The sequence below is a fragment of the Heptranchias perlo genome, chromosome 23 (genome assembly GCF_035084215.1).
Source record: "Heptranchias perlo isolate sHepPer1 chromosome 23, sHepPer1.hap1, whole genome shotgun sequence".
In the NCBI taxonomy this organism is placed as follows: domain Eukaryota; kingdom Metazoa; phylum Chordata; class Chondrichthyes; order Hexanchiformes; family Hexanchidae; genus Heptranchias; species Heptranchias perlo.
In genome coordinates, this window is record NC_090347.1 from 32,813,983 (window position 1) to 32,839,482 (window position 25,500).

At 42.1% G+C, this 25,500-nt stretch overlaps 1 protein-coding gene across 1 annotated transcript in view; it reads right to left on the reverse strand.

Moving 5' to 3' along the window:
- Positions 1-25,500, reverse strand: part of LOC137341235 (dynein axonemal heavy chain 9-like) — a 422,940-nt gene that overhangs the window by 109,496 nt on the left and 287,944 nt on the right. Inside the window, exons 53-56 of the mRNA XM_068004307.1 lie at positions 17,550-17,785; positions 13,360-13,482; positions 12,538-12,742; positions 3,516-3,680 (exon numbers count right to left, since the gene is read on the reverse strand). Of these exons, the coding sequence (XP_067860408.1) occupies positions 3,516-3,680; positions 12,538-12,742; positions 13,360-13,482; positions 17,550-17,785 (729 nt within the window). The remainder of the gene's footprint in view (positions 1-3,515; positions 3,681-12,537; positions 12,743-13,359; positions 13,483-17,549; positions 17,786-25,500) is intronic.

A 25,500-nucleotide genomic window follows, 5' to 3' on the forward strand; every position in this document is an offset into this window, starting at 1 on the left:
GGCAACGGGTGAGACGTGGGAGTGGTGTCCCCACTTCATGTCCCCTTTCACCATCATCTCTCTCCTGGACCAGGCCCACTTCACTCCCACCACCTTGCTGGAGAACAGTTTGGAGGACACGTATGATGCCTTGGAAGCCCAGTTATAAAGTTTCTGTCTGCCTGTTTAAGGTAGCAGAATGTCATTCACCGTGAGTCTGAATGGCCATTATTAGGGCCTGAATGGACTCATTTGTGAGCCGTGCTTGAAGCTCAATGGAGGCTAGCCTTCTCTCCATCGCAGACATTCCAGCACTTACCTGCGACATTATCTCAGACATTTCAACAGTTACGTGCGACACTATCTCAGATAGTTCCTCACGTCCCTATGAGGCTATCTCAGAGATTCCCTCCCATACCTGTGCCACCATTCCACTCTTGCAGGAGTTGGACTCCTCCATCCTCTGCGCTATTGTGGAGAGTGTGCGTGGCACTTGTTCCAGTACCTCGCAAATATGCTGCTGTCCCTCAATCATTCTCCTTTTTAAGGATGGTCTCCGGGGTTCAGCATCTGCGTCCAGCTGAACAGAGCCTGGAGAGGAGTACGCTCACTGAAGTGGACTCTCCAAAGCTGCCCCTGCCACCAATGTCTGCTCACGCTTACTTGTGTGTGTTGACTCACCAGGTGCCAACCCAACTAACTGACCATTAGGATCCACCGAGATGTGAGTATCTGCGCTGGTGGATGCCTCACTAAGATGTGACAGTGCGCCCTCAGAGGCCGGCACGTCCTCTGAGGAATCACCCTCTGCTGTCACTGCGGTCGTTGAAGGTCCTGTAAGAGAACAGAAGGCAATATTAAGCATACTGAGGTGTTCAACATGCCAAGCATTGTTAACATCAATTCATGTTGTGTGTGATGAATGTTAAAGTTGTGTCACCAGACATTTGTGGGGTGCCAGTCTTGGCGTTCCCGTCGGTCAGGCACTCGAGGGTGTGGCTGATCTGCAGGGCCTCCTCCTGCGCGCCTGTGTGGAGCACTATTTGTTGTGGCCCCCCTCCAGTCCTTGCCCTCGCGTGCATTTTGCACTCTCTTCTCCTAGAATGAGTGATGGTGAAGTGGCCAACCAATGAAGGCATTGCTTCGGGTGAGGCTGACCGTGAAAGAGGTGCAGAGGGTGAGTATGAGACAGAGACATCACATTGGATCAGGATTGGGGTGAGTGGTAGTGGTGGGGTCACAAATGGGGAGTTGAGGAAGTGCTGAGGAAGTACAGGTATTTTGAGGATGAGCCCTAAGTGGGTGTGAGGAGTGATGTGATGGAGTGCAGAATGAGTTGGGGGGTGAGAGGGTGGGTGATGTGCACCACAGAATGTAGGAGAATCAGTAAGTGTACTCACTTTTGCTGACCTAGTTGGGTCATTGAAACGCTTCCTGCACTGGACCCAGGTGTGGGATATGTTGCTGCTGCTGGTGACCACCTCTGCCACCTCAGGCCAGGCCTTCTTGGTGGTAGAGGCAAGGCACTTCCTCCTGTCGGCCGTGTAAAATAGTTCCCTCCTCCTCCTCACCCCGGCCAGTAGCAGCTGAACTGAGGCAACGCTGAATCTTGGAGCAGCCTTGCCCCTGTGCTGCTCCACTGGGTCTTCTTGCTCTTTGTTCCAACAAAATCCATTGGAGCAATGGCCCTTTAAGTACAGACACTCCAGCTGAAAGCCTGTCATGCAGCAGCTTTCAGATAGCAAACCCGGAAACAACATTAAATGCTGCCAATTAAGTCGCGATCGCGCGGGGAAAGGTAAATTTTTATTATTCGGGTTTGCCACATGCCCACTGCACCTGCCCCCCCCCCCCCCACCCCTGCTGCCATCCCACCACCCTTTTAATATTAAGTCCCCTGGATCTGAAATTATGCTGTGAAATGCTGAAGTATAAATGCTTAACATTTGCCTCTAAAATTCCTCTCTCTGGTACGGTCAATTAAAATATCTCAGAGGAATTTCAGGCGAATACGGTAAGCATTAGTACAACTGTACTCCCACTGCATAACTTCAGGACCTTTGAGAATCAGGCCCTTTGTCCAATCACTCTTAAAAAAATATAAGTTGCTGCTGACACACATTGTATGTGACCTAGAAATGACCAGCAAGGTCAAGGGATGGAGCAGGGAAAACCTGCCTTTCTGCTGCACTGCAATTTATTATCTTAATGAACCTCACACAAAGCAGATCGATCTTGTTAACTATATTGTGCATTCCGCAGAAAGTAAAAGTGTCTCTCAGATGTTGGATACCCTCCATCACCATCACAGCTTGCCTGCTCTTCTGAACATGTACTTCTATAACATATGTATACTTTATTTCAAATTCAAAGCCCTTGTTACCAGGGCTCCAAGGGTTAGATTATGAGGAGAGATTACCTGAACTAGGCTTGTATTCCCTGGAACATAGAAGGTCATAGGGTGATCTGATTGAGATTTTTGGGATTTTGAAAGGAATTGATAGGGTAGATAGAGAGAAACTTTTTCCGCTGGTGGGGGAGTCTAGGACAAGGGGACATAGCCTTAAAATCAGAGCCAGGCCATTCAGGAGAGAATTTAGGAAACACTTCTTCACGCAAATGTGGTAGAAGTGTAGAACTCTCTCCCATAAAAAGCAGTAGATGCTAGCTCAATTAATCATTTTAAATCTGAGAATGATAGATTTCTGCTAGCCAAGGGTATTAAGGGATATGGAGTCAGGGTGGGTAAATGGAGTTAGGATACAGATCAGCCATGATTTCAATGAATGGCGGAACAGGCTCGAGGGGCTGAATGGCCTACTCCTGTTCCTATATTTCTGACCTTTATTGGTGGAATTTTCCAGCCAAAGACAAAGTTGGGAAAATGGATCAAATGAGGTCACCTTTACAAATTTACAAGTCATTCAAAAACTGCCCATTCGGGTGCAGAAATTCTGATCACGAGGTTCACATCTGACTATTTAATGCAAGTTATCACATCCCCACATCTGTGCTATTTTATACTGATATTAACCCGTTTAAAATAAAAGGGAGTGTGAATTATTCTGCTTGGAATTACTACCCTTTGGTCATTCCACAACCAAAATGCAAAAAGGTTGCATACAAATTTAGAGAAAATTATTCATTTTTTTTTCGTATTCTATGATGTAAACTGGATGTTTTATTAATACTGCAGAGGACAGTTAGAACTCAGGAGTTAAATAGGCCAGATATTCATGCAAAAAAAAATGTCCAGCTATATTCAAGCATTCCTAATCCACGTATTAATCTGGGCTCATAAACAGGCTGCTTGCCAGACTGAACTCTGAGGAATACAGAGAGTTGGCCTTGCCAGAAGACAAGGTAAATGACATGTTATTTTAGTTCCTTCTAAACTGGCTGCAGTGTTCAACCAGTTTCTCAAACAGACTGAGAATTAATATGTCCCCATTCTCATCATAAATCACTTCTAAATATGTCTGAAGGCATGTTCTCTGTCTAAATGACATTCTCTTTGTAGCCTGACTTGGGCTCACCTTCTCTTCAATCTCAGCTGCAGTCCTCTTGGTAGTCTCCAGGTTTTCTACCAAGGCTGTGTCTCCAAGGAAGTTTCCAGAAGCAGAGGAAAGGCGGGAAAGCAGGTTGTCCTCCAAGGTTTTCAAGGTGATTTTGAAGCCATTTTGTTGCTTTGTGAGGTTGGACTACAAAGAGAATACCACAGAGACTTCAGTCATATTTTAAGAACATCAACTGCACAAGAGCAAAAGTTGCAAGGAGACAAGCTTTTTATGAAAGCCTCAGTCAATTAAAATTACAAATGACTGCAAAAATGAGGTTACTGGCTGCACTTTACAATGCGTGTTTGGTGATTTCATTCTAACATCACTCCTGTGACCTAATTAGAAGATCAGAGCAATTACAGAGCGCAAAATTTTTATTACTTTGCTAATTAGAATGGGGTCAATAATATATTATTCATATTTTCACTGGAGTGGAATAGCACTTTGGGGAGAAAAGGCATACATTGATTTACATCTGTTCCAATATTAAAAATATTGAATGAGCCACAAATGACAGTTTGTTTTAGCTGCTACCTCTTTGGGTAAAGAGATAAGACGGGGGAGTACAGAGATTCTACAGCACAGACACAGGCCATTTGGCCCAACTGGTCTATGCCAGTGTTTATTCTCCACATGAACTTGCTTCCACCCTAATTACCTCTTCACACCCTGCATCTGTAACCCTCTATTCCCTTCTCCCTCATGTATGCATCAAGCCTCCCCTTAAATCCATCTGCTTCAACCACTCCATGTAGCAGCAAGTTCCACATTCTCACCACTCTGTGAAAGGAATTCCTCCTAAATTCTTTATTTGATCTATTGGTAACTATCTTATATTTATGCCACATTGTTCTGGACTCACCCACAATTGGAAATAGTTCCCTCGCAGTTTCCCTATTGAGCCCCTTCATAATTTTAAAGACCTCTATCTGGTCTCATCTTAGTCTTCTCTTTTCTAGAGAAAAGAGCCCCAGCCTGCTCAATCTTTCCTGACAGTTACATCCTCTGAAATCTGGTAACATCCATATAAATCTTATCTGCACTTTTCTCCTTTGCTTCAATATCTTTTTTGTAATATGGAGACTAGAATTGCACACAATACTCCAAATGTGGTTGAATCAAAGTTTCTACAAATTTAACATTATCTCCCTGTTTTTGTACTCTATTCCTCCAGAAATGAACCCACTACTTTGGTTGCACTCTTTATCGCATTATCAGCTTGTGTTGCTACTTTTAGTGATTTACCCTTCTTTATTCCCAGATCTATCCGCTGAAATACATGTAAAATAAATCTAGCAGATGAAATCTAATTCCAGAAGTATGCTCTTAAATAAGTCAGTCTGGACATTTTCTGTTTGCACCTTTGAATTCTTACTGGGATGAGGTGCTAGATTAACATCTCTGATAGTGTCGCAATGGCTTCTTGGTGGAGGTGCTGCGTAGGCCTTTTGAAGCTTAAAACCACAATTATTAAGCAACGTACTGTTTAAATGTATAAAGCACCGATAAGATGTACTTCCCACACATCTTCATGTTAATCACAGTGTTGAAGCAAAATAAAGTCACTAAGTCCCATCCCCTTAGGAGGCTCAGCTAATAAATGTATTGAACTAAGTGGAAACAAGCCATAAAGTCTAGGAAGGTGCCAGGTTGAATCCTGAGTTTACGGCTCTCAGTGGCGATGACAAAAGAGAGTTCTACACTTGCCCGCAGCCCCTGGAATAAGAGAAGGGGGAAATGTATCATCCAAGTGTTTGCTTATGATTGTTGTTAAATGGCCCATGTTGGAGAGTTTATGCATTTGAACAGGATTGGTTTGGCTGTGATACTATCAAATGTCACATCTGTGAAACTTTGCCTGAAGCAGATCAGGTCTCTGACAAGATTCTATGGATTCTTCTTGAAATAACTTTCACAGTCTCCGGAAGCAGAAGACATTGGGGGTTAAATTGGTTTACCCCTGAACGTAACATTCATGTTGCCTGATGACCTACACGATTGCTGCGTTCAGCTAGCACGATCTGCACTGTTGATTGGCTGCACGCACCAGTAGGGGGCCCCGATATCGGAAGTGGCCAGCACTACTTAAAGGCAGCCTGCACCTCTTAAAGGGGAGGCGAACTGTGGCTACAGGGAGAACTGGAATTTGTTTGCCAGCTAGCTCTGTGCACCTCCAGGAAAGTGAGGAATGGTTGCGTCTATGAGAAAGCTTGCACCAAGGTTCTCGGATGATGCGCTAGAGGCCTTGGTGCAAGAGGTGGACGCACGGAGGAGCATCCTTTATCCGCAGGGAGGCAAAAGGCCCTCCAGTCATATGCTGAAGAGGCAGCGGGAGGAAGTCGCGTACGAGGTGAATGCCAGGAGCATCGCACCACGCACGTGGATGCAGTGCAGGAAGAAGTTCAATGATTTGACACGGGTGGTCAAGGTGAGTGAGTTCAACTGTCAAGTGGCATATCCTACCAACTGCACCACTGGCCGCATCCGCTGCTCCATGCCCTACACCCCCCCCGTCACCCACCCACAAACAAACTCTTTCCATCAGTAAGCAACTCTTCAAATCATCTCACCCTCACACAGTGCCACAGTTGCAAGTCGCACACCCACAACTCTCAGGACACACACACACAGCTACATCACCCAAACATCTTGCAGGACACTCACTGGCACACTTCCCTCTTTCTGGCAGGAGAAGGTGGCGCATAACAGCAGGCAGCAAGAAAGACCTGGGGGAGGACAGGCGCGCTTATACGTCCTCACCCCCATGGAGGCGACAGTGCTGTCGATCATTGGGCGGGCCGTCGCTGTTGCCGTAGCCACTGGCAGTGCTGGAGGTATCGATGATGAGGGTCTCTGCATACCTAATCCTCCTTCTCATTTCACACTTCACCCTCATCCTACAATCTTTTCTGACTCTCGTGCTGCAGATGGTCTCAGCACGCATGTCTTACTTTCTCCTTTCCCCGCACCACAATTCAACCCGTGTCCCTTTGTCATTTCAGATACCCAAGAACTGGAACGGGCACAACCAGGAGGAAGCAGAGGAAGATGACAATGATGATGCAGACACAATGGCACTCGATCTCACATTCGCAGCCACCAGCTCAGAGACGGACACCGCGTGTAGTTTAAAGGCTAGGATAGAGGGGGGATCTGCACATGGTGAGACATCGAGGCACAAGTCTGCAGGAGCCAGGGCGGGGGGAACAGATACCGCAGAAGAAGGCTGATGGGCGTACACAACCAAATACTTGGTGTACTGGAAAGCCTGCCAGAAAGCCTGCGTACAATGTCAAGGGGCATGGAGGAGTCCAGCTCCAACTTGGCACAGGGCTTTGTGCAGAACTTGGAGCCTATCCTTCTCAACATGGAATGGGTGGTCACCTCTATCAGCACACCTGTGGAACCCACCATGATGCAGTGTCTGATGACCGATGTCACAGCTTCCATCGCAACACAAACATCTGCCATCCAAGGTCTGATTGTTACTTTGGAAGCTCAGACTGCTGCTGTCGTGGCTCTGGGTTCCACTGTGGAACGGGGCTTTCAGGGCGTCACAGCAGTCCAGCAATCTGTTCTCTAGCAGATCACTAGGATTGCTGATGCGACACCCCGGGAGAGTGGCAGTGGTGTCATGAAAGACGAAGCTGCTGTCCTTTCTCAGGATGACAGCATTCCTGCTCCTACCCCTGCCACTCCACCAGTGCCCTTGCTGATGCCTGTCAGCCAGCCAGACAAGACTGCTGCAGCCCGGGCCCTCCCGGCCAAGAGCTGCTAGAGGTCGTCGTCTAAGGCCACCTGCACGCTCCTCCATTGAAGGTCAGCAGCCTTGCACCACCCATGCTCCAGCCACTGGGGATGCACCTCATAGGAGCATTAGGATAGGTAAAGGCACATGAATGACAGGCACTAAGGGAATGCACAAATGTGAATAGTCTCATGTTGTTTCAATCATTTCATGTGTTAATTTATAAATTTGGACTTGAATTTGGTGTTGGTTTTCACTGCTCCCTCCCTCAGTTCATCGCAGAAATGTATAATCATAAGGACGACGATTTGATGGTCATGTGAGAGAGAAAAGGTAAGGAGTGTAGGACTGTTGGTGAATGGGGAGGTGTCATTGAGGTTACTGGTATCGCTCATTAATCAACTGATCACACAGAGTCCTGGCAGACAGGGCCATCTACCTTATTGCCTCCCTGCTTCTTCCTCCACTTCCTGCTGCACTTCCTCCTAATTCTCCTCCACTTCCTTCTCCTTCGCCTCTTCCTCCTCTTCTTCTGCCTCTGGCTCATGTTCTCGCCGGATAGGCGGTGGCAAGGGCTGTCCCCTCATAAAGGGAGGTTGTGCAGCATGCAGCATACAATGACAAATCTTGATACCCGTTCAGCTGAATACTGCAGAGCTCCTCCAGACTGGTCCAGGCAGTGGAAGCACTGCTGTGGTGTGCTCAATGATGTTCCATGTGGCAGCATGGCTCTCATTGTAGGCCTGCTGTGCATGTGTCCGTGCATTCTGGACTGGAGTCATGAGCACTTCATAAGGAGATAGTCCTTGTCACCCAGTCGCCAGCCTCTGACTTGCCATGCTGGTTGAAATATAGGTGCCACAGAGGACTGCTGCAGAATGAAGGAATCATGACTGCTGCCAGGATAGCGGGCATTGACCTGCATGATGTGCTGCGTGTGGTTGCGCAACAACTGCACATTGAGTGAGTGGAATCCCTTTTTGTTCATGAAGATGGCAGAGTTCAGATATGGAGCACGCATGGCAATATACGTGCAGACAATGGAATCTCGCACCATGGGGAAGCCTGCAATGCGAGCAAACCCTTGAGCTCGTTCATTCTGCTTGTCTCCGTCAAGAGGGAACGTGATGAATCTGTTTCTGAGTGACTTCCCTTATACAGCAGTGCGCTGCAAACTGCGAGGTGTTGCTTATATCACCAGCAGCAGCCTGAAAGGAGCCAGAGCCGTAAAAATTAAGTGCCGCGGTTACCTTGACAGCCACAGGCAATGCTGTTCTTGCCCTGCTGAGGCTGCACTTGTGGCTGCAGCAGTTGACAAATCTCAGTCACGGCTGCAGCCGTCGGATGCACTGGTCGTCAATGTAGTTGAGGGAAGAGAATTGGTCCATGAAGGCTCTTGTTGGATATGGCCTCCTGCTGAATGCCCTGTGCCTCCTTCTTCCTCTTCTCGCAGCTTGTCCTGCTCTGCATGGTCTCTCTGCATGCTCCCAGTCATGTTCAATTCCCAGAGGAAGCCTTAGTAGGCCACCCATGATTGGCAGCAACCTTGTTCAGCACACTGTTTTAAATGCCATTAACAGTACTGCACGACCAGCAAGGCCACTTTCTATATAATATTGCAACTTTCTCCAAGTATAGGAAACTTCCACAAACACCAACAATTGTACCAGCAGCCAGAATAACTAATCCAGCAACTAACCTGTAACTCCTGCATGCTCCCTTTAAATAGCGCTGGTTGTGGGGTGGGGGAGGTCCTTCACGCCCTTTAACTCCTGTTCAGCTGTGCAAGGTTCGGACAGTGCTTGGCTGGAGTGGGGAGTTCGAAAATGCCACCGGCTGCTTCAAACCAGCGTTGCACACTGATTAACATTACAATCTCCCCACTTTACATGCTGCCTGGAATCGTTAGGTGCACTGGAGCAAATGCTCTTACCAAGGTGGCGCCCTGCGCACGTCACGGCAGAAGTGTGCACGCGGATCTCGGACGCCATTTTCAGGGCTTAAGTGTCCATGTAGCACCTATAGAACGGGTGCTACACTGTCCAATTTAGCCCCCATAAAATACTGAATATGGTTTTCAATAATGCAGTTGACAAGGTTTTGGAAATTAATTGCTGAAAACTGTATGGGGCTAAATGAGTAGGCTTATCCAAAAATGCAGGGAAAAGAGCCAATTTAAAAGTATTCCCCCAGTGAGTTTAATGGGTGTTCCACTAAGTCATAGAGACAAGCAGTATGCATGTTACAATTGGCTGCCTGTAGTGACACCACTATTCCTGGCCAGAATGGAGATGATTGGGTAATTGCGCTGTCAATCATGCCTGGAGCCCACACTGCTCTAAGTGACAGGGATTACAATTGGCTTCAATGTCCCTGGGCTAGGGAGGGGCAAAACAAAAATCACTTGTGGTCCCCATTCTTGATCTCTATCCAGTGACCCCTATTGGAAAGTGAGCATGTAGCTATCAACTGAAGAAAGGAGTGGGCTCACCTGTAATGCCTCCTCCAGTTGAATAGCCCGTTGCTAAAGCTCACACGTGAACAGCGGCCACTTGGGCAAGGTAGTGGGCAGCTGCCGGCACCCTGTGGAACTGTGCCCCAGCAAGAGCCAGTGCTTGAAGGAGATTGAGAGAACAGAAAAATAGGGAGGGGGAGGGAGCACAATGCACCACAGTTGCTCGAGAACTTAGTTTTCCTCATGAATTAGGTAAGAGTAATCTAAACTTAAACCACTCGGAAAATGGGCCCCTCGAACCATTTGACTAAGTTACGAGCTTCTACAGTGGAGAGCAATGTCAAGCTGTTCACTTTTGTTTTTGGCCCCTTGACCCTTGCCAATCACAGACCTGGTGCTCTGGGATTATGATGGGAGGCCAGTGGCTAACTACACAAATGACATGGTGCTGACCTTAATCTCCAACACACACTGTTATATGTTAATTCTACCCAATTTATGTATGCAAATTAGAACAACTAGAATATAGGTTTTTCTATACAGGTTAAAAACTGCAAGCTGTACATTTGTAAAAGCTGAAAATCATTAGAGCAGCAGGGAGAATACATTGATGAACTATGCTAACTAGTCATATTTGACTGTGCTAATTAAATAAGTTTAAGGAGCAGACATTTCCTAACTTAATTTAAAAATAGCATGAGCTATGTTTGTGAAACTTTAATAGCATCACTAGAATGCAGTATTTTGCTAATTAGACTGAATTTGCATAACACAATTTCTTGTCTCCTACAATTCAAAATTTCTATCTCCAAGAAATGTAGAGGTGGGAGAGACTGACTTGAGGATTCAGTGTTCATTAGAGGAAAAAATACATTTCAATCTGCCTTAAATTAAATACAAACTTTTTGCATATTGTTTCACTAAACAGGGAGTTTTCTGTTCAATTGCCTGTTACACAGGTAAAGTACTGCAAGGCATTACACTGTCTGCAGCATATATACACTCCTTTCATATTGTCTTCAATACATTTCTGCTGTGAGGAAATGTAACATGGATCCAATCCTAGTTGGATCCATACTTGCTCTCGAGGCAGTACAAAGAAGGTTCACTCGGTTAATCCCGGGGATGAGGGGGCGGACATATGAGGAGAGGTGGAGTAGATTGGGACTCTACTCATTGGAGTTCAGAAGAATGAGAGGCGATCTTATTGAAACATATAAGATTGTGAAGGGGCTTGATCGGGTGGATGCGGTAAGGATGTTCCCAAGGATGGGTGAAATTAGAACGAGGGGGCATAATCTTAGAATAAGGGGCTGCTCTTTCAAAACTGAGATGAGAAGAAACTTCTTCACTCAGAGGGTAGTAGGTCTGTGGAATTTGCTGCCCCAGGAAGCTGTGGAAGCTACATCATTAAATAAATTTAAAACAGAAACAGACAGTTTCCTAGAAGTAAAGGGAATTAGGGGTTACGGGGAGCGGGCAGGAAATTGGACATGATTTTAGATTTGAGGTTAGGACCAGATCAGCCATGATCTTATTGAATGGCGGAGCAGGCTCGAGGGGCCGATTGGCCTACTCCTGCTCCTATTTCTTATGTTAATGCTATTGTCCTGGCATGAGATGCACTTAGAAAAATACATCCTTGACTTATAGAATCATAGAATCTTACAGCATAGAGTTTTGTCAAATCTGTTTTGTCACCAAGATACACTGACAACATAAAGATGTGAAGTCAGTAGGAAACTTGAGTTTGATCATGTGGGTAGAACCTGCTGGTAGAACCTGCACATCATAAGCATGTCCAGAAATAAGTCTACAAGTAATGTTAAGAATGTACAAAGGTCTACACTTCCTTTAAGGGAAAAGAAAATATGGAGGAATACTCTTTCTTCAAAGTACCTCTCCCCTCCATTTTATAGAACAAAATAACACTATTACTAAACATTTCTCTCACCAGTTTTTTTTTAAAGGAACAGTTTTATCACCAACATGGGGACCCTTGAGTAGATTGCTCTCTCTGGTAGGTCACTCTAATGTATCACCAACAGGAACAGAAGTGGAGGGATCCACTGCCCCCTGCTGCCAACAACTACCGAGTTCTGATCCTGGGCCATCTTACCCCAGGGATTCATACTACAGCCTGCTCTGCTCCAACAATGCCTTTCATCCCAAACTCAGAAGAGCCTCCTATACTGCACACGGTATGATATTTCCATTTATCATAATAAACATCCTCATGACCCCTGAGTAAAGTTGTTAATTTGGTGCCAAATTATCAGCAGCATTGCTGTATGGAATGGAACCTATTCAGAACTGGGTTGAAATTATCCACATTTACTCCATTTAAATCCCTTACAGCCACAAGAGTAAAGTCTTGAATCCGAACAGTCAGAGCTGTATTTGAGGGTTTCAGATATAAAACGATATTATTCTAATCTGACTTAGTCTAGTGGAACAGCAGTAGTTTTGTTGTTACAAGCAGAAAAAAATATCTACTTTGAGATTTCTCATTGTGAAACACCGTCAACTTTGTCATTGTCACAGACTTCTGGATTGGATATATACTTGAAAAGGAAAAATGGAGAAAGAGCAGGTAAGTGGGACCAATTGGACTGCTCTTTCAAAGGGCTGGCATAGGCATGGTGGGCCGAATGGCCTCCTTCTATGCTGTAAGATTCTATGATTCTGAGTCAGATAAATTAACATTATTAACTAGGAGATGCGCCAGCTGAACAATGGAAAGAATTTTGTGATTATATACTGATTAAACACAGAATGGAGTTAGTTTACTATACCTTCAATTCTTCCAAGTCTGGCCTCTCCATACTGACTACGGCAGCCAAAAGCTGGTCCTCTAAGCCATCTCTAGTAACAGTGAAGTTAATGAGGGTACACTGGGCCTGCATCTCAGGCTGGTAGTGAGGGTTTGCCAGCTTAGTGTGAAGAATGAGACGGAAGCTGGAATTGTACTCACATTCCTTGTCTCCAATTTTAATACACCTAGGTAGGAATAGGTTTACTTTTAGTCTCAAACACAACATCAATGTAATTATATTTCATATCACAGTGACAAACAAAAACATATGGTTATGCTATTGGCATAAGTGGGAGAAAAATAATGTCAGGTGACTTTATAAGGACTCTATGAGGAAGGGACCTTATGAGGAAGGGGCAAGTGCATTATGGAATATTGGGTGCAGCATGCAACTGAGCATGTTATGGCACTACACGGCACCTATGGGGTATGAGGTCTCTTGACGTGATGCATAAGGCATCACAACTGCATGGGTCCGGCGAGAAGGACCAGCAGTCCTTTCATGTTGGACATTTTTATTTGTTTGTAAATTTCATGCTGAGACCATTCAGAAACAGTCACGTTTGAGATGTTACACCATTGCTCCACCAACCAGGTCACTGGGGTAAATCCATTTTGATATGTATTATATAAATGTTTGCCACAAAGGATCAGAATTCAAGTAATCTTGGTGCTATGCTTGGGAACTAAACTTATGCCACATCTTTCCCATTTCAGCAATGCTCTCGGAGTGGATCTGGATGGATTTTGAAAGAACAGGGTCTATTTATTCATACTTCAGATGTTCTCCTAGTTGTCTTACCTGCCCTTTTTAATGGTTTCTCGGCCCAATAAAGGCCCCAGCACCGGATCCACTGATTCTTCCAGGTTTTCAATCAGGACCACTTCACCTGCCCCAAGAGCATGTTCCATAATGTCTAAGTAACTTAAAATCAAACCACAAATACATTTAAATGACTCATATTGCTCTTGATTTACCATGGTAGTTATGTACAATGATTCATTAAAGCTCTATTTGACTCTGACTTATTGTGTGTTCATTAATGTTTGAAATAGATAACTCTCTTTGCCTGAAGGCTTTTCAAAAATCAAATCATCTTAACATTATCTTCAGGAAGTGCTCACTGAAACTTCCGTATTAATCCAGAATGAGTGGTTTAAAGCAATATTACTCTGAAATAAAACTGGGCTGAACACCTAGTGTATTCTCTGACCTTCCCTCAGTAAATATGCTGCAAAGTCAATTCTTTTGTGAATGATAATACAATACAACCAAAAGCTATTGAAATTCCAACTTACAAGAGAAATCAGTCCTCTTGCCTCTTGTAGGAACAGCACCCACAACTGGAGGATTAGCATCCGATTGTTCATTGAAGTGTTTACTATATCATATACTTTTGTCACTTATAGCAAGTTAAATGCTAGGTGCTCCAGTTCAAAGCATTTTATTATGCACAAAATCACTTACATTATGTCAGGCAGCATCTGTGGAGAAAGAAACAGAGTTAACATTTCAGGTTGAAGACCTTTTGTCAGAATGGGAAGATGTTAAAAGAGAAAAAAAACCTTTAACTCTTAACATCTTCCAGTTCTGACGAAAGGTCTTCGACCTGAAACGTTAACTCTGTTTCTTTCTCCACAGATGCTACCTGACTTGCTGAGCTTCTCCAGCATTTTCTGTTTTTATTTCAGATTTCCAGCATCTGCAGTATTTTGTTTTTGATGACTTACATTATGCCTGAATATATTTACTTAAAAGTCAAATAATAATAAAGTATATGCTTCAATGCCAGCAGGTATATTTGTAACTTACACCTAGGTAGGAATAGGTTTAAAATTTATGAATTGGTAAGAAATATTTACTAATTACTTTATCAATCTCAGTTTTGAAAATGTGAATTGACCAAGCATCCACAGGTTGTTGGAGGAGAGAGTTCCAGATTTCCATTAGCCTCTGTGTGAAAAAGTGCTTCCTGATTTCACTTTTAAATGGTCTAGCTATAATTATAAAATCATACCCTCATGTTCTGGATTCCCCACCAGAGGAAATAGTTTCTCTGTATCTGTCCTATCGAATCCATTTATCATTCGAAAGACCTTGATTAGATCATCCCTCAACCATCTCAACTCAGTAGCAGTAACAGTAAAATAAATGTGCGCAGAGAGTGATAAAAGAGTAAAAGGCCTGAGAGCACGAACCCTTCAGTTTGTTTTTAGCTGGACTGATAAGCTAAGACTTCTCTTGGGAGAAAAACAGACCACATGTCCATCTAGTCATGTAACAGGCACTCCTCCTGATAGCTAATAATGGTGAAGCATGGGCAGTGTGTCAGAGGCAGCCTCAACAAATGTAGCACAATTCCCCACTGAATGAGGACGACTCAAGACACAAAGAGGAAAGAGCTAATACGATCTTCTAGATCAATACATAGGATAGCGTTTCTTAAAATGTACTTCTGTCACCTTACAGCATCGTAGAAAAGTGTTACAAAAGAACTATTGATTGGTAAAGTGCATATTAGCATACCCAGGTAAATCTACATCAAGAGCAAGTAAGAGGCAGAGAACAGTCAGCTTCCTATAGGTGATGGAAGGACAAATCGAGTCCCCATATACTTCAAAGCAGCTCAGGCAGAGGGCTGGAAAAAGGTCACCTCTCTACTTTTAGCCAAGGAAAGGTGCATGATGAAATGGGAATTACTGGGGGAGGAGGAATTAAACTTTAAGAGTGCTTAAAAGAATAAGACACGAGGGTTAGAGTCTCGCAATAACATTAACAATTCAGCAGCATTTACACAGAGGAGAATCGGGGTTTGGATGCAGATTTGAACTACAAAACTAGTAATAGATGGAAGTTGGCTTCCAGAATCAAGAACAAATAGTACAATGGGTTAAAACACATCACCTCTGTGACCAGTGTCTGAATCCAGCCCAGACAGATGGGTCAAATGTCTGCCTTCTCTAACAGCTGTTAAGTACACATGTGAAATAAGGTCGGGATAGTCTCTGTTTTTCTAATCAAGAGTCCACTGCGAAAGTTGACAAGACTGCTTAATACTTATATTATTTATAAAAAGTGCAAAGGCATTCATTTTTCCTAGCAATATGTACCATCCTGATGAACACATGAGTTCAGCTGTCAGCTCAGCTTAGTTAGTAGTACTCTTACCTCTTGGTCACAAGATTGTGGTTTCAATCCCCATTCTAGGACATTTGTACATAATCTAGACTTGATACTACTGTGAAGCACTGAGAGAAGGTTGCATTGTCACAGCTGCTGTCTTTCAGATGAAAGATTAAACTGAAGTCCTTATCAGGTAGATGTAAAAAGATCCCATGGTGCATTTTATAAACATATGAATAATGATAGACAGGAAAAGACCCTCTGGTCCATTCAGCCTGTCCCACACAATTATGATATCCTGTGTATCACAATATATACACTCCCACTCCACCTAAAACCATGTGATCTCCTGGTCAAAGGAGAGTAAGGAGTATTACAAAAGAGCTATTGATTGATAAAGTGCATATTAGCACTTAGCATTTATCCTCTCAGCCAAAATGCCTTAATTGGTCATTTATCTCACTGCTGTTTTTGGGACCTTGTTGTGCACAAAAAATGGCTGCCACGTTTGCCTAAATAACAACAGTGACCATCTTCAAAATTAATTTATTGTGAAGCACTTGGAATATCCTGAGAATAGGAAAAAGGTAATAAATGCATGTTCTTTTTTTGCTTAAGTCTTTCAACACACACTACCATTACTTTTGTGGTAGTACACTCTTATAGGAACACTCCTATAATGTTAAATCCTTTGTTTAGTGATGCTGAAGCAAACCTTAAGCATTCTTGCTTTGGAACATGTCATATTTGTCACAACTCTGCTTCTCCAAGTATGCGGGACAGCATCTTGTGCGAGATTATCACACCCAACACACTGTTGATTCAGTACTTATGGAGAAGCATATTCCAGCTTGTGTCGAGGAAGGGAAATGGAGTTCATTTGGATTTCAGTTAATTTTTAGTGGAGTTGGAAAGCCCACATCTTAAAAATACCATACAGAGTCAAATGGTGATGGATCTTAGTAATGATGCTTTAGAGTGTATCATTTAATTTCTTGTACTTAGCCCTACACTAAATGGTTAACATTGTGTTGGGTGACTATCATTGTTATATTTATCCTACACGAAAGTACTGATACAGGAATAAGCACATCTTATTCTTTGTACTTATGTAATACCAAAGTGTCTTTAATTACAGCCTTACATGTGATCTTGGACTGAACACACTAAGTGGCACATATAAAACAGGAACTTGTTTAATTTTATTGGACCCATGATAGATTGCTCCTTTAATTGAATAGACTGAACTAACAAACAGGTTGACAATGACAGCAGGCTAAAGCCAACTCTTAATCACAACAGAAAATCTCAAGGGCAGATAAGACATAGACCTGTCTAGTTTGACCTTCCTACTGTCCTAGCACTTGTAGGTACATATATATTTCTCTTCAAGATACTTGCCCAATTTGACCTTGAAAAGTTCTAAGCTACTCACCCCTGCAATCACTATTGGTAAGCTATTAAAAAAAAACTGATAGAAACTCCAAAAAAAAGTCTATGGGAGTGGATTTATTTTAATTTTAGTGTGAACTTCTGAATTAGAATCTGACAAGCAATTATACAATCTATAAATGTACCAGGAGCACTAATAAAGAATTCAGCAAAAAATGGTCACAAGTATCAGATCAATCTTTTAGCAATTGACTCCCACCCAATGAGTTTTGAGGGCAACTCATTTCATACATCTCCAGCAAAGACTGAAGAAATGATGCAGTAGAACTTTAAACCAATTGGATACGAGACACAAGGAACTGAGGTGTTGTGGCCTCAGGGTGAAAACTTATTTCTTCACAGCAATTCCCCGCTGATGGCAACTAGTTAGAAAACAGATTTTTCATTACAAATAAGCAAGTTATGAAATGGTTTACCCTCTCTGGCCAATCCTCACAATGCGGAGATCTTCTCCATACTTGCTCTTGATCCATTTGATACCTTGCAATTGGGGGTCAATCATAAGTGGCCAGCGCTCACAGTTGGTCAAAATCGTTGCATTCTCTGTGGACATTCTGTCTGCAGGGAGGGCTTCATTCTGCCAGGTTGCGACATCTGCATCATCTGTAAGCATGGTCAAGGGATCCAAACAGGAGGTCACAGGGATTGGAACCTGAAAATGGGAAAAACACAGTGTTTAGGGTACCACCATTAAGACCATAGTATCAGCACAACATATGTAAGACATTTACTTTCTCTTCAACCACTCTAGGTTCAGCTTGAAAAATTGTATTTTTAAAAAATATTCTTTCTCTTCTGAAGCTGCTAACTTTTGCCAGCCGTCCAGTACCTCAAGTGACCACATATGAACCTATCCAGGGGTCACTATACAAGGAACCCTAACTGACTTAACTCCATAACTCCAGGGCGCTGAGGCTAATTTGTTCAAGGCAGGTGATTGATAAAAGGAATGCAGTCGATGTAATCAATATGGATTTTCAGAAAACATTTGATAAGGTGTCTCACAAGAGGCTTGTTAATAACATACAAACATACAAAAAATAACAAACAGAAAAAGACATACTGGTCCATCCAGACTGTCCCATACAGTTGTGATGCCTCATGCATCACATACACAGACTCCCTACCTCACCCAGAGCTATTTAACCTCCTGGGAGAGGCGAAAAGACAGATAAAAACCCAGTTCAATTAGGGGAAGAAATCTGTAAAATTCCTCTCCAACTCCCTTATGTGATTGAAACTAGTCCAGGAGACCACCTTGGCTCGTTACAAAACTTCAGGTTTATGGTACAAGAGGAAGTGTAGTAGCATGGATAGAAAATTGGCTTGTGGACAGGAAATAAAGATGTGGAGATGCCGGTGATGGACTGGGGTTGACAACTGTAAACAATTTTACAACACCAAGTTATAGTCCAACAATTTTATTTTAAAATTCACAAGCTTTCGGAGGCTTCCTCCTTCCTCAGATGAATGTCAAGAAATCCTCAAGAAATTTTAAAATAAAATTGTTGGACTATAACTTGGTGTTGTAAAATTGTTTACAAAAGGAAATAAAGAGTTAGGGTAAATGGATGTTGCACTGATTCAAAAATGATAGGAGGTGGTATACCACAGCGGTCAGTGCTGGATTCACTTTTGTTCTTGGCAGATGGAGATGACCTGGGCTAGGGCATAGGGTGCACAATCTCAAATTTTGGTCATGATACAAAAGTAGGGCGTTCGGAAAATAGTCAGGAGGACTGTGTAGGACTTCAGGAAGACAAAGACAGGTTAGTGGAATGGGCCAACAGGTGGCAGTTGCAATTTAGTGTGGATAGGTGAAGGGAATACAATTTGGGAGGAAAAACAAGGAATGGGACTATACACTCAATGAAAGGTATGCATAAACAGAGAGAATTAGAAGTTCAAATACATAATTCCCTGAAAGTGCAAGTATAGTTAGGCAAAGCCAATAAAATTGTAAACGGCATTTTGGTTTTTATAAACGGTGGCATTTTATCATTACTTCTAAAGACTAAAGAAGTAATAATAAATTGGTACAAAACATTGGTCAGGCCACATTTAGAGTGCTGTGTGCAATTTTGGGAATCCCATTATACAAAGAACATTAAAGCACTGATTCACCAGGATGACGTGAGGGAAGACAAATTATAGTTACGAGAGACTTGTGACACTGGGATTACTTCCACTGAAGCAGAGAAGGTGAAGAGGAGATTTAATAGAGGTTTTTTTAAATTCTGAAGGGTTTTGATAGACTGAATATGGAAAAACTATTTCCTCTGAATGGGGAGTAGGTGCTGAGGAGCTTAAAATTGCCAATAAGAGAGGGAAGAGAGGGGTTAGGAGACATTTCTTTATGAAGATGGTTGTTGGAGCTTTGCCACAGGGAGCAGTTGAGCCAAAAAAAATGCATCTTTGCAGGGAAAATTAGGTATGGATTTGAAGCAGAGGAATATGCAGGACTATGAGAAGAGAGTGGGTCAGTGGGATTAGTTTTGGATTGTTCTAACAAAAAAACAGCACAGACACACTTTTGACCTGCTTTTGTGCTTAACCTTCTATTGCTACAGTTGAGATCAGCTAACTCAGCACAGAATGGGGATCAAACATGAAACCTCATTAATCTGTATGGTTTAGGAATGCCTTGGGCAGGGAATTCACCTGCTAAGCCAGTGGAGCAGTTTCATTTTTGCTTTCAATCAATATTAACACCGCATTGATCTTTTGATATCAAGTGTAAAAGTTATGTAATTTAATCACAGGGTGCAAACAAGATCCACAAAACACACAAATTTTGCTCTTGTGGCTCTATGCTCTCCCAAAATCTTGACAAATGACAAATGACTAATTAATTCCTAACCAGAGTTCTACATTTTATACTCTGCTGTAACAATATTATTTCAGCCTCTTACAGTCTTCAATTTCTGTAAGATCCACTTTATAAGTCACACCTATTAAGCATGTTTTACAAGCTCTGAATACAGGGGAGTAAATTGTACAATAGTGTGATTGGGACAGTTTTTGCAAAAAACAGCAATTGTAATATTGGGCAATGGCACTGATTATTAATGTGTTCAGTGCCATGGTGGAGGAAAAAGCTGTTTTGGCTCCTGATCCACATCACTTAAATCGGAAGATACGGAGCAGAGGTATCTCCCTGCAAGGAAGAGGAACAATCAAAGAAGGGGTGCAATGCCTGGGCAATCCATGGAATCTCCTGCAGAGAGCTACATGGGGCCTGGAGGTGCTAGCTAAAGGCAACAAGCAAGGTGGATCAAGAAAGACATTAAACAAATATACAAAACAGAAACATTTCCCCAAACATCCACAATAATAAAGGAAAACAACAAATATAAAATGGGGAATATGAATTTGCTTTCATAGTAAAGTTTTGGTGCTTTGAACCTCTACTGAAAAGAATAGTCTAAATGATACAGAATCTGTTACACGTTAAAACTTAATTTGGGATTCAACTGACACCCTTAACTACATAAGATCCAATCTGGAAATTTGTAATGTTATCCAAGCTCCTTGATTAAAATACAGCCTTAGTACGCACTCTCCCCATCCATAATTTTACTAATGATTAAGTTACAGAAGAAACTGGTGTACAATGTGAAGTATGAAGGACACTGTGGGCATTGCTGAACAATGCACACTGGAGATAGCAGGTCTCTCTTGTATTGAAGATTTTATATGGATGGGGGCAATACAGTCAATACAAGACTATAACGATCATTGTCTTCACTCCTCTGTTATCAGTTGAATCACAATGTCAAATGAAGAACCATATTCTCAAAGACCCAGGTGCATCATTTGTTGACTACTGACCTGAACAAGATGATTATTTCAGTCAGTATTGGGACACAACCTTCCTTGTGTGACGTCAGGAGACAGGTACATTATTTCATACTTAAAATGGATGTGAGTTCACAAGCAAGATGACAATTATTAATTTCAATATGACTGCTTTTAAGGCAGTCATGCACTTTTGAGCCACAGCCTTAGGCTGTGGGATTTTCTTTCATATTACTTTTTTCATTACTCTGCCGAATAATGTGGTAGAGTTCAAAATGTGAAATTTCCTTTGCGAGGAAGATAGATTAAAAACATACTATTACAGTAAATAAATTACAAAATATATTTTATTTATGTATTCTTCAAGGCAGACAATGTTGGCCCATTAATCACATTGCTCATAATTGTGTATCAACTCTTTCAAACTGGAAAATGTATGCTGCATAACCACGGAAACCACTATCTGTTAATGATTGTTGAAACAGTCCATCTAAAAAGTCCATCTTATTATTGCACACAAATCTTAGTTTATCACCAAACTCTATGGTACTTATGCCACATACACATAGAGAAATCTTTTAACATTGCACAGTGAGTACACTGTACAACTAAATCAGCGACTTGCTTTCACAATACTTAGTGTCACATCAGATTATTAATGCTCTCTAACATATGCTGTGTAGGTTAAATCCTGAGAAAATACCATGCGGAATAGCTCATTAATACCCTTTTGTAGACATCTCAAAGCTTTAATACCTTTTTGTGAACATCACCATGCGTCAAGGATATGGGCTCTCTGACAGCCCCGGCCGGCATTAAAGCGATTGAAAATAGATAAAACATCACACAAACTAAATAGTATTTATTCTTCTTTAAGGGAAACCATTAGGGGCTGAGCTCAAGGCTCCAATCTAATCTCAGTTTTTGCTGACAGTTATAAACAATTTCTGACATCATCTGAACCTCCTGATTAGATCAGGGCCTTCTAACTTGCTTCCAGCTATCCATTCTTCTCTATATGCTGGAGCAGGGGTAAATGATATGCAACAAGGTTTCGAACCAGAGGCTACATTATCCCGCTTGTAAGACTTCCATGGAAGCCTTAAAGCAATGTTATTTACCTGATTTGGTAAAGTAATCACGCTCCATTATTCAAAGGGAAGGCACTTGTCAAACGGAGGGTGAGAGGTCCAATTTGTACTGCGCTGCTTCCGTTACTATGGCAACCCAACAACTATCAATGAACACTCAACAGAAACTAGTCAATTAATAAGCTCCACCAGAACACAACAGTGGCATGAGCTACAAATGCAACCAAAAGCACATCACTTCTGTTGACCCGCTAAAGATAGAGAAGTCTTGTGGTTTCAGAAAGCAGATAATTAAGCTTACAACAACAATTTAGTTACTGAACAGTACTGCAAAATACAGAAAGAGTATATTGTTAACTCAATTTCTGGGAACAGAAGAATAGTGGTTTCAGTGCACTATCTTCTTGAATCTGTTCTGTTCTAACAGTCAACACCTAAGCTGCCTACATTTACACCTAACTAGCCTTGCTTTAACCAGAACTGCAAAGCCATCTGGTTATCGCACAGGGGTTCCGTTCCCTACACACAAAGATATTCATAGGTCCCTTTATACATAACTGAAACAGAGATGATTACTCACACAGACAATGCAGCTTTAACAAAGCTACCACTTCACCCTGATAACAGTAATGGTTTTAATGGTTAAAAATGATTCAGTATTCTAAGAATAATGCATAGCAGTATAACAACATTCTGACCAGTTTAACAGAATCTCACCAGTCTATAGTGATTTTTCATTATAGCAAAATGTTACCATGGCAAGACTGGAAGAATTTATAATGTTATATGGCAGTACAAAGTTTATGGCATATACATTCATTTATGGTCTTATCACTCCGGCTAGCCACAGGGCCTACACTACACTTCAAATCAATCCATATTTTGCAACGCTTTTTCTGGAAAATCATTTATTAATTGAATACTTCCATTTTGCAGTTATAACTTGTATATCCCTTCATCAAGCGCACAGTAAATAAAATATGCCATTTGTGGTCATGTGTTATTTGGCCATGTTTGCTTCTTGGATTACATTCGTCCTCACCTGTGTCTCCCAAGAAAGACAATAATATGGTTCATATGCTTGCATTCCGCTAGGAAAGAATGTATCACCAGTATTCTTTTGCCTCTCCCAGGAGATTACATGGCTGCGGGGAGTGGAGGGGTGGGGGGGGGGTTGTGATGTAGGAAGTGTCTAGGATGCTCCAGGCATGATGAGTGTGGGGCAGGCTTGATGGACCAATTGGTCTTTTTTAGCCCATCATTTTCACATGTTCATTCCAGGTGTACATGGGCACACAGGTTCAAATTAGTAAAAGTTAAATTGATAGCAGATATCAGGAAGTCCTTCTTCATAGAAGGAATGAGTAACATTTGAAATGGACTTTCAGAGAGTGGTGAAGGCAAAAACCCTGGAATCATTGAAGAAACAATTGGACATGGCAGTGGGGAGACAAGAGTCTTTCTGGATGGATAAATTCAGATGGGTCAATTGGCCTTTGCCATCTATAATTATCTTCTGAACTTCTATAATTATCTTATTCTCCCCTTTCACCAACATCAGACTGTCTGCTGTGCTCAGCCCACCCCATCCCATCAAAAAAAATTCAAAGGAATCTTTGTAATTAAAGAAGAACAAAAATCTGACAGGACGTTCCAGTGATTCAATACTGGGATTGCTTTCGTTTGTAAATTTTCTCATGTAAAGAGCTGTCAATATTGTAGCAATGTTAGGAATTAGATTTATAATCATTATTAGTGGGAGAGAATACTACAGCACTTACAGTGAGACAGATCATAAACTCGCTTCAAGTGGCTGTTTTTAATGAGTGGCAAACATCAAAATAGGTCAACATTTTGAAACCGAAATGAGTATCACTCTTAAAGAGTGACACCTGACCAGTGTGCAAGCCTTACGGCTCTGATTTAAGGTGTCATACAACCAGTTAGTTCAGTTGTTGCCTTGCCATCTATCATCGCAGGTTTATTTTTTGCTGATGCACTCTTCTGCTGATATGAATAATAAAACACAAATGACCATTTAAAGTCATGTGCCAGATAAAAAGGGAAGTTAATAAAGAAAAAGTCTTTCAGGAGAAACAAATAGATGCCAGTTCTTGAGCAGAATATTTGAGATTTTTCAATTATTAAAAAGGCAATACACAGTTTATGCAGCATTTCTATCTTCATTTCCATTTAGTTGAATGATATGGTTTGGTAAAAGATTTATGAGAATTGCAGATATCCTTTGAACAGTAAGTTGCTTTAGCTCACAATTGTGACACTTAATCAAATTTACCAGGAGCCATTGTTGCAATAGAACACAACTGGCTATACAAATATCCAGATAATTTCTTGTTACCTGTGCTACATGATATTAATAATGCACAGCTGTTAACTGTTCAATCTACCACAAAAATATGTAAAAGGTTGAAACAATGCTACTTTAAATTCTGTTGCAAATTGGGACTGCATGGTGCAGTGCAGCAGAATACTGCCTTTGCTGAGTCTCTGGGAACTGGATTTGAATCCAGTCCAGACTGATTGAATGTAAGTTTCCACACTCTGCTGACTGTCTAAATACATCCGGGCAGACTCAGCCTACTTCCAAGTAGACACAACTCTACATGGTAAAAGTGTCCAGAATTCAGTACAATTGGTAACTGCGTCGTGAAAAATGGAAAACTCAGATTAAATGACATTGGTGAATTCTCAGAAGGTTGGGGTTAAGAAGCGGCTCGTAGTGCTCTTTTGGGGCAGATGGATGGCTCATGCTGGCATTACTCCGAACAGGACCTGTAGAAAAGAACTGTTGACATTTCATCTTGGACCAAATAACGAAGAACTTTAACTGTAAGACGTCCTGTAGGAAAATACACTTTTACATTGTCATCTGGATCGTTCAGATCGCAGAGTCTGTCAGTCATCTCCCCGTGTTTACATTGCTCAAAGCGGCACTCTTATCCCGCCAGCATAATCATTGATACAGTTTTTTGTGGTTCCACAAATCCACTATCAGGATAAGGGAGCCAGATTTAGCTGCAAAAATGCCAGTGCATGGATACCACTTTCCCACAGTCTGAACTGAACAAAGCAAAAAAACATTTAAATAAGTGCAGACAACTAATTGGCAACAGTAATCCAACGCATATCTCGAGTAGTTTTTACATTGGCCTTGTTTTAATTTGGATTCTGGGGGACTGGCATCCATGAGCCAGCTCTCAGCGTTTAATCTGCTAAATCTAAATTTTCATGAATCTACAACTACGACTGGGAGAAGGGAGCCAGCATTAGTGTCAACACTGGGGACCGGCTTATAGACGAAAGTCTCCCAGTGTACAAATTAAACAAGGTCAATATAAAAGCAGTTAATATTGAAAGCAGAAGTCAAAATTGTTCGTCAGAATATAACATCTCATTACCAAGGAGCACTTACACTCAGGGTAGCTCTGTTAAAATAGTGAACGAGCCTTTATGATTG